This window comes from Sinocyclocheilus grahami, unplaced genomic scaffold (genome assembly GCF_001515645.1).
Source record: "Sinocyclocheilus grahami isolate Dianchi unplaced genomic scaffold, SAMN03320097.WGS_v1.1 scaffold739.1, whole genome shotgun sequence".
NCBI classification, from domain to species: domain Eukaryota; kingdom Metazoa; phylum Chordata; class Actinopteri; order Cypriniformes; family Cyprinidae; genus Sinocyclocheilus; species Sinocyclocheilus grahami.
The window spans coordinates 13,778-24,558 of record NW_015505918.1 but is presented as its reverse complement, the minus strand read 5'-3'; the positions used below and the strand labels follow the sequence as shown (position 1 = coordinate 24,558).

Here is a 10,781-nt window from a genome sequence, read left to right as displayed (position 1 = left end):
GTGTGTGTGTGTGTGTGTGTGTGTGTGCGTGTGTGTGTGCGTTTCTGCAGGGGAAGGCAGCAGAGGTCAAAGTGTGCTGGCTACCTTGCTCTTCCTGGTAAGTGATGGCTGATGTAATTGAATCCATAGCTACACACAGTCTTAGTGTTTTGTGAAAGTGAAAGTGAAAGTGGGACTGATAATTGTTTTGAGCACAAGGAACTATCTTAAGCATACTCGGATCCCTTTTAAAGTGAACTGAACTGAGACCACATGAGAACATGTGCACACCAGCCTTCAAGTAGTCATCTGGCTCAAGTTTGGTCATCTGACATCTGAAGCAAATACATTCTAACCTGTTTGCCCTATACATTTGCTAATTCTATTTTGTTTATTTGGGTTATTTTATACGGTGTTTGCCAAACAGCAGTTATTTTTACAAAGTGAAACCTCCCATTATGAACCAAATGTAGTCCAATTAAAATAGCCTGTGAGGTGGACTGAACCAAAAACAACTATTGTCTCTTTGTGTTCACATTATGAGTTCACTTAAAGATGATGCAGATCACTTTCTAGTCCACTTCAGCTCTTATGGGGTCTTAAGCCCAATTCATAGTTACATGTAGATGCGACGCAGATGCCTTTGTTGTGCCATTGCGTCTTTGCTGACCACCTCTGCGGCCAACATAGAGGCCTTTAACCACATCATTTCTGTGCCCATCCCGTTGTGGTGAGTATTTGCATAGCGACATGGTTAACCCGATGTAGAACTTCAAAGGGTTGACTGTAGGGATGACTGTGTCCAAGCGACTGAATCCAGTAGTTTTCACTTGGAACAAAATGACTGCTGCTTGACAAACGCCATATAAAATAAACCAAAAGAAATTATCCAACAGAAAAAGGGTAAACCTTTATTTTTTCGGCTTCAGATGACATATCTCCAAACTTGAGCCAGAAGACTAGTTGTGAGCTGTAGGCTGTACTGTATATGCTGTGTGTAAGATGACTTGTGGACTGTTTACAGTGGCAGAGTCTGGGAGGACACCTGGGAGCCGGCCAGCAAATTCGCCTGATGACCAATACTGTTGTACTATTTGTTTTGTATATATTTGTCAATAATTAAATTCACTATTTTTACATTTTATGATTTGTCTGTCAATCATTGACTGCACTGAATAATTAATGTGTCATGACTTTGTGCTGTATTTGATGGGAAAAGTGAGATAGCGGAAAGTTGCATGTAGTGACAGTCAAGTCAAGTCACCTTTATTTATATAGCACTTTTTACAATACAGATTGTATCAAAGCAGCTTCACAGTGATAACATGAAAATAATACAACAAAGTTTCTTTCTAGAAGAAAATTACATCCTCGTCCACCTTAAGGCAGATTAGCAAGCCAAACTAAGCAAGCCAAAAGCCAAGGCAACCAGAACAAGTACCAAATTGGCATTATACTAACTGATCATGAACATTTTAGTCAGTATTGATGGTAATTTTGGAGCAAAGTAAATGGGCCCCTATCCCTAGTGACAGATGCCTCCCACATCAGGATGTATTACTGAAAGACTGCATCCTTTTTTACCTCTGATCGCTAGCACGCAACACTGTTTGTTTTTGTTATCATGGTTGTCTGTTCAGAACAATTATGAGAGTTCTTAAGACATTTCAAACATTCCCAATGAAGAGAAGAGGCACATTTATCAATTTTCATCAATGGTACATGGGTCAGCAATGATTTTTCAGGTCAGGAAAGAACTATGACAAAAAATATGAAAGTGAATTGAAATCACACAGCGTCTGAAGCGCCACTCAGGCCATTTTTTCATATCCTTTGCCTCATACAAAGACAGATTGGTGTCAAATTTCACAAATAATTTCCTCATCCTCTGTGTCAACAATCAACATACAGTATGTGCATGACATAAGGTGATCAGACTTCAGAGATCAGAAAGACCGGAGACATGAGCCTGAGAAATCGTTAAAGCCAGGAACAATTCCAGCTTGGCCATCAATATAATTTAAAAGTCTAATGTTTTCTTGTCATAAAACCAGGGAGAGAGGTAGGTTTCCTATGTTTCCCTGACAATAGGGAACGTGCCAGGACACTGAGGACATCAATCTGGTCACCCTGGAATGACTTGACTGTGGGCTGTTTACTAAGGCCTATGACAGTGGTAAGAAATCTAAGGCCTGGCTGTGCAAGGTGGGCCACATGTGGCCTGATGTGCTGTTTAATCTGGCTAATGTCTTCATGATCAAAGGCCTCTGGTCTTTATTGTCAGGAAAATGTTGCATTATTCATGAAATACACTCAGTCCCCACTTATTCTAACCCTAACCCTAACTCTCGTTATTCTCCATGCCAAGTATGAGCTCTTATCCTCAAGCATAAGATATAGGGGACCCCAATGTAAACTAAATATTTCTAAACTATAGGCCTAATTTAAACCTACCTCAATTAAAAATTTAAATAATGTTGCTTGAGGCTGCAGCGGTTGTGCAATAGCTTCATGATATAATGCATATAGGGTTGTGTGTAGGTTGAAAGATGAGCAATAGACTGTGGCTTTGATGTGCTTCAGTCTGGCTACATATCACTTTGTTTATGTTGTTTTTTATTGTAAGTATATGTCGGATGTATAATAAAATAATATGTTACGTTTTATGTGTGAAGCATTTGAACTCAAGGCAAATATCCCTCTGGGGACAATAAAGGAGGCTATCGCCTGCAAAGTGGTCTTCATGATATGTAAAATTAAAACGTTGTCGTAGGACTATAGCAAGCACATCATTGGAAAGGTCTCAACCTCGACAGTAACATATGTCAGTCTGAAGAGGATACATTACTCCTGATTTGAATTGACCTCTGCTCTGAACCTTGAACCCAGTACATGTTTGAAGGCTTGTCATTTAGCAACAGAAGGTGCTACACACATAGGACCAGTTGTTATAGAAAGCTCTGGACCTTAGCTGTCATGCAGATATGGTCTCCAATGTTTAACCACTGTAAATGCTGTCAAATATGGTAATAAGCTATTTTGACCTATTTAACAATTCAGTTTTTAAAATCTGATGACACCAGTGTGTTCCCCATCCCCCCCAAAAAACAGGGTATATCCAAAATTCTACACTGCCAACTTCTACTTATGAGAAATATAGCACTATATTTTAAAACTACACCTTCCACTAGAGACACACCACAGAACACAGTTACAAAGCTAGTGTTACTTGTAGTTCTTCCGGGCTGGGTGGGTGGACTTGTTCGGCTCCTCTGTTTTTCTGCTGTCTGCTGTGAATGGGCTTCAACTACATTCAAAAAGTTCAAAACTGAGCAGTGTTGTTGCATTGTAGTGTTCTGTCTTACAGCATACTGTAATGTTTCACCAATAATAAGACTGAAATTATATTATTAAAATAATGTAATGAATACCATGATAACATCTAAATAAATGTTGATAGATGTAGCATTATAGTTTTAAAAATATCAATAAACAAAAGCAATCCAGCTTCTCTGGCAATAAGACAGAAATAATAACATTAAAAGAAATACATATAAACCATATGATCTCGTGAATAAATGTTATCTGTGTATCCATGTAAGATGTATCTAGGAGATGAAGGAAACTGTCATGATGAAATGTCTTCTTCCCCCTAGTACAGACACTGTACTTAAGACGACACACCACATTTTAGGCATTTATTAGCTTATACAACCACAAAAACAACACACATAGCTCAGACACATAACAAAAATCACAAATGTAAAAAGTGAAGAGCATGTCAAGAGATTACAAAGGCCTGGTAGGGACTGACCCTGTGATACATGATGGGCAGCTATGGATTTGCAGTGGTAGTAGTGCAAAAGTAAACAGTGCAGGGATTTACTAGAACTACTGTAATCCTATGCAAAAAGCGAAGATGGTGATGGTGACATAACTAAAATAAGGTAAAAGTAGAACACACACATGCATAAAACAGCATACACTACAACAGACAATATACAAGAACAGTAATGGTATACACAATGACCTGAAGGATATGTGTATTCAATCAAAGAAAGGTTTTCCTATGAATTAATTAGAGAACAGTCCATTTCTCTGGGCATTATGTGTCTTTCTTATGAGGAAAATGAGGGAGTTTCTCTGCCCGCATTCCTTTAGGCAATAAAACCAGTGATATCAGCATTGGTTGCCATGGAAACAGAGGCCTGTTCTGCCTTTCTGAGGTGTTAGGTGCATTTCGGGGGAAGGGTCCATCGACCCTCGTAATTGGCCCTTTGGTTAGGTGAGGGGGCGTTAGATATTATTTGTTAAATATAACAAAAGTTGTGTGTCTGATTGGTCCAAATGCTACAAGTGCATGTTTAATATGACTATGGAAAAAAAGAGTATGAGCATAATAGTATTGCTTAACAAAAACAATACAAAGAAGATAAAATAAATAGAACAACAGAAACTTAAATATATATTTAAAAAAGATTATACAAGCCAACAGGGGTAAATGTTGAAACCACAGTCCAGAATGTGTAGAGGGGCTAATGTAGCCTGTAAGACAGTCAAATGGATAGTGGATACTAGACAATAGACAAAGTGATGTGATGGTTGGCGCATGGTGAGACTCATGCTGAAAAGTCAATTTCTCCCCAAACCTTTTCTGTGACATTGAGTTGCTGGTTTGCCCTGGGGACAAAGGACCTCCTCAATGTTGAGCATGACAGAAGACTGCTACTGCAAATTATCCTCAGTTTGTTAAATGATTAACTCCAGCTCCATGCCAAACACAGAGCCAGCTTTCCTTACCAACCTGTCCCAGCGGCCCTCTTCTTAATGCTGCCTCCCCAGCACACAACAGCATAAAAAAGGACTCTGGCCATGTTTAGTCTTGCTCAGAGTCACTACTGGTATGGTATTCCTCAGAATCACTATCAAAGTTAATTTCTGTTTCAGTCAGAACTTAAACATAACATTTCTTTGCATGCTTTGTCAGGCTGTTGCTTGCTTGCTTGTTCTTCATCGTCAAGCTCTGTAGACCTCGGATACCATCTTGAAGCAGGCCCCACGTCTCACCTTACATGTTAAAACACATTGAGCCTTTATTAATTAGAAACATTCAGAAATATTGTAATGTATGCCAAGTATAACAAATACATACCTGATGTCACATTAGAAAGCTGGGATGACATCTGCTTCAGGGTGTCTGCACGGGTGCAAAGAGACTTCCAATGCTTGTTCATCTCTGCAATAAGAATCCTCTTCTCCTCCTCAAGTCTCCTTACTGCCATCACAATGTCGAACGCCTTCCTCTTTGTCCTTAGATCTACAGAGTCTGGAATACATAGATGAAACATAAGTCGGTTGTATTTAAGATTAGTATTTAAAGATTTTCTGGGGTTACAATCGAGGCATGACAGATTTTGTCCCACTATGTGACTATTTCACATAGTCAACGGAATTGTGTACATACCACCGTGTGTAAGCTGCCATGGCCAAACAATCTCATCAGATAGAATGGTGTCCAATGTCAGTTTTTCTGCATCAGGAACCAAGGTGTTATACTTTTCCACTACAGAATTTAAGTTTTTCTTTTCTTCCCTGATCTTTCAGCGGATTCGGGCACGTCCTTTGCATCCGTCACTATCCTTATAAAGACGCTGGGACCTCCTCTTAACACTTGCCACCAGCTCCTCAATTCGGCTGGCAGCAGCGGCAACATCAGCATCATTTGGGGATGTTGTTGCTGAGAGGAAGAAATGAAGAGATAAGAAATATGCTTCTTGATTCCATGAAAAAATATTATTTCTGGTGTATGAGCAAAATAAAGCCTCAACAATCTTTTCATATTTCTCTGAAACTGAGAGGCTACACTTGTACCTAAGGTTGAGTATAGTTAGGTTAGTTAGGTTCTTTATTGTCCCCATGGGGATAATCTTGTCCACACGTCATCAGCAATCACAGTATGTGCTCTTTGACTACGATTACAATGAGCCTCTTTGGAATTGCAGCCAAGATAAGTCAGAAGTGATACATCAAGCACCACATCAAACAGTATAAAACAGTATATCCTACCTTCTGCCCACTCATTGATATCAATGATCCACCTCTCCAGTTGATTGTCTGAGATGTCCATTTCCGTTTTCATGGCCTCCAGGTTATGCAACTGGCACTGCAGGGCTATTGTGGCCTTCAAACATAAATGACAATGAGGGAAACGCCTACCACTTTGACTATTGTTGATAAGGATTGTGAAGTACCTTCACTATTAGAAAACCACATACAACACTAATTAAATATACAGTATATTCTTATATATACGTGGACTCTCAATATATGTGGTGTGAACATTTAATATTTTATATCAAGACACTAAAAAATACAATTGACACTACACATGCAACCATCCGTATATTTAATATATATTGAAGAATATCTGGGCAAGTGTTCTCTATATTTTTGTGATATATGCCACTTTATTTTACAATATCGCTATGCATTTTGCATAAGGGAAAACTGGTGTCTTTACCTTCCGATATCGGCGGGCAAGGGTAGAAGCCAAGTTGTCAAACTTTTGTTGGTTCCAGCGCATGGCCATGATCGTCAGCATGTCTATGCGTCCTGCAAAAATAAAAAATATGAGATTATCACCCTTCTTTCCAGTAGCAGTAGGAGAAGAAACTGTGCAGACTTGAATCACAAACTTTTCAGAGATAATAACTTACAGTACAGTACTATGGAACTAATCTGCTGTCTTGTGCCATTTGATTACTGTCCCATGAAAGGGTTAGGTAAATAGCACAGGATAGTGAAGAAATAGCATGAAACAGTGGCGCAGGACAGTATTTAAATGGCATAGAGCACTATGGCAGGACAGTAGGCGAATGGTACTCTGATGTGTATTTTTCACTCAAAGTGGCTCACCCATGTCATCAGGATCAAAATTTACTGGTTACCTTACCTGCTTTTGACATGTGCTTTGTCGTAACAGCAATCCTCGAGAGGAAGGCATTGCACTGCTCCACCTCTTCCCCAAGAGTCGAACCAGCCCCCTCCTGATATGCTCCACTCCATTTTACCTTTAAATAAGAAAACAAGAAAACAAAACCTAAGTGGCAACAATCTTATGCAGGATTTCAGGGAAAGAAAATGTCATGGACAATCATTTTTTTTACCTCACATTTGAAATCATGAGCTTTGGCATGAAAAACAGAAAGAAATGGCCTCATGGTCAGGAGATCCTGAAGCTCAGGGCATTTCTCTGTCACTCTCTGGAGGTAAGGCCAGTACTTGCATGCCACATCCATTGCAAAAAATCTAACTGGCTTACAGGCCATTTGCTTTTGGAGGTACAGGGGGTAGGCAAAAATCTCCCCCCTGAACATATTGAGGGCACGAAGGAGAACCCCATGACGACATACAGCGAGTTCCAGGCCCTCCTCGTCTGTTGTTCCTGAGGACTTCTGAGACGTTTCACGCGCCGCTGACCATTGCCCTCCACAGACACCTCTTCCAGAGACCTAAAACATGGAAGATGGTTAACAGTCCAAACTTGTTCAAACAAAGTCCTCTGTAGGACGTGGTGTTTTATAGGTAAATATAGTGAAGTTGTGCAAGTTTACATGACTGGTTGAGGTATGGACATAGTCCACGAATCTTGCGACGTCATCATCATTCGCGATGAACACGCCATCAAAGAAGGCTTTTTCCTCCGATCAAAATAAAAGAGATATATATTAACTTTAAATATTCATATGATTTTCAATTCACAGCAGTTACTTTCAAAGTAATGGACCGTCAATGCACACACAGTACCTTGCTGCACTCTTGAATCTGTAGTGCTTATGGTTTCCATCAACAGATACTGCAAGCATGTCTGGGCTGCACGCTGGGCAGTCAAAGTGGTCCTCCTGGCATAATTTGTCCACTTCGAATCGGACAGCTTCCCACTCCAAGAAGCTTTTCCGGAAGCTGTCTGCTGTGATGTTTCCGCTCTGTTTCAAAGAAGAGTTCAGTAAAAGAGAACAGTAAAACGGATCAAAATTAAACAATATACTAAACTGAAGTAAAATGTTCTAAATGGATACATTTTGGGATGTTTGTACTAACTTCGTAAACCACTCCTTAGAATACATATCAAATTAAATAAACAATGTGTAGACTTCACTCATACACTATACACTGGTGTATTTGGGGGACCTGGCCATTAAAAATACAGGATATTGTTTGACATTCAGTCTAAATCTATACGCAAAGAGGGCTACAACAGCTTCCATATTGTTTAGAAGTAAGCCTGTGCAATGTTTGGCCCATTAATCCAAGGGAACACTTCTTGGATCAGGAAATGATATTGGGGAGAAGATGTCAAAGTCTGTAGCTCTTCAGATCTCAAAGTTGAGATCTTCAGAATGACCTGTTTTTTCAGAAATGTCTCAGTGCAAACTGCTGATGAGAGAACATGAGTTTATGGTTGTTTATAAAGGGTCTAAATTTAACACAACTTTTTTCCTACACAGTGCAAATGTTCATGTGTACTATCATCATCATCATGCCCTCATAGTATTATTTATGGAGTTACGCAATTATTACCACAAATACTTACACGGCCAAAGCGAACAATGCGTTGATCCAGCATTCTAAGGAATGCTTGGCTAGCCATCCCTGGTGCTGCCATCTCACAGTGCAAATGTTCATGTGTACTATAATCATCATCATGCCCTCATAGTATTATTTATGGAGTTACGCAATTATTACCACAAATACTTACACGGCCAAAGCGAACAGTGCGTTGATCCAGCATTCTAAGGAATGCTTGGCTAGACATCCCTGGTGCTGCCATCTTCAGCTCTTCAAAAGAAAAAAGGACATCTGTTGCGTACACAGTTGAATAGTGAGAAGTGGCAGGCCAGTAGTCATTACGGATCAGGTCATCCACTCCAGGACTCCAACTGGCTTCACATGCTTTGCATCTAATCTGAGGCAATCTGAGATCATATCGCCCTGGAAAAAGAAGGAAATATATACACAAAGTTAAGTCTGACAGACCAAACTGTGTCATTCTGACAACTGATATGGGAACCTTTGACTAAGGATGGATCAGGAGGACACGTCTACAAACATTTTGTAAGGCACTCTATTGGAAGTCACACTTTTGTCAGGCAAATTAACTATCCCCATTCAAACAAAGGTTAATTGTTTTCCTCCACATAGGTGGGCCCAGCCAATATAATCAACACACAACCTATTGACACCTCTGGATTTCCAGCCATGATAAAGAAAATTTCTTGCACAATGTAACATGTATGAATGTAACATATTCATGATTCGTATATGTGCATAATTGTGACGAAAAGTGAGAGGGAGTATATACGAGGTGTGATCAGCAAATAGCTGTGGGTGAAATTCTGCAGACACTTCTACAGAAGTGACCCCCACCCAAACCCATAAAGTTCTTCTTACCATTCATTGTAACCACAACTATGGACTGTCCTGCGATGACACTGGACGATACTCGTAGACAACCGCATATTGTCTCTGGCATATCCAAAGGTACAAGACGCTCTTGAAAAAAAACACATGGATAAGAATTAAAGAATAACATTTATTTACTGGCATCTATTTTAAACAAGATGTACTTGACGGCTTCATTGACCTATCAGTTTTTCAGTCAAGTCTAAGAATGTGACTTTTAAAAACTACAACTTACCACACTGTGTTAGAACCCTCTCCACAACACAAGTTGTGGGAGGCAATGGATGAAAAAATGCACGTGTCATCGAATCCCTGTTGTGGAACACTTGACCTCGGTGGACCCTGACATCACACTGGCCACAGAGGAATGGGTGTGGTCGGCAGTCACAACAACGGATAACGGCTGGACCATTTCCACAATGTTGGCAGATCCGAGTTGCCGCATGTTGTCGAGCCACCATGGTGTTGACCAGTCGGGGTCTCTCTTTCTCCCACCACCCTGATATGAGGCTCTTTCGGGTCGACCAGTCTGTTGAGGCTTGAAGTGCCGTTTCATCCTCATGTATGTCCTCACCCAGTGAGCTTTTAAGCTCTTGAAGGAAGGACTCTGTTAAAACAATGCAAAATATTTAAAAACAGTAGTTTATTATAACAAAAGAGAATAGCATTGAACAATGGCCATTTTATAATAAATGAACATACTGTTTTGAACCAGTGAAGTCAAAATAAATAACACACCTGCAGTAACGGAAGGAAAGTCACTGGTCATTTCCGCACTGGTTTCCGGAGCCCTGATATGAGAGACACCAGTCTTTCGACTCTGGTTGTGACTGGGACCTGCTGTAGCAAAAAAGCTGTTGCTTTTTACACTCAATGACACAAACTTTACCTGATGCTAGGCACAGGTACGTAATAATAACCTCAGATATGTTCTAATTCAGACCCATGACTTGTGATCATGTTGTATACCATTCCAAGATGCAAAACTAGATCTGGAGTCTACATTTTAATTACATTAATGTAAAAAAAATCGTACCTGCTTGTTTCCGGGATGATCTGGGCCTGCCGTAAATAATGTTTCCATCACTGTCCCTCTTAATCCACCTAACATCTTGCTTGCTGTTTGATGGCCGGCTGGAGAATGGATTACTGGTGGAAGGCTGACTGGTGGATGATTCTGCTTCCTGGTGCATGCTAATGAGCTGTTGGAGGTGAGCTTGATGTTCAGCCTGATCGACAAGGTCACTCATCTCATTCAGGAGACGGTCCATCTCAGGATCAGACATGGCACAAAATATAAACACACAGGGACAAAAAAAAAGACAAAACAAACAAACAAA

The 10,781-nt window shown here is 40.1% G+C and overlaps 1 protein-coding gene and 1 pseudogene across 2 annotated transcripts in view; one reads left to right on the top strand and one right to left on the bottom strand.

The window, feature by feature from the left end:
- Positions 1 to 1,121, top strand: part of LOC107560689 (uncharacterized) — a 6,101-nt gene extending 4,980 nt beyond the window's left edge. For both annotated transcript variants that reach the window (XM_016244936.1, XM_016244935.1), the window contains exons 8-9: positions 51 to 97; positions 1,004 to 1,121. In XM_016244936.1, the coding sequence (XP_016100422.1) occupies positions 51 to 97; positions 1,004 to 1,052 (96 nt within the window). In that variant the 3' untranslated portion in view covers positions 1,053 to 1,121. The remainder of the gene's footprint in view (positions 1 to 50; positions 98 to 1,003) is intronic.
- Positions 1,122 to 4,322: 3,201 nt separating this feature from the next.
- On the bottom strand, positions 4,323 to 10,781 carry LOC107560690 (uncharacterized; annotated as a pseudogene).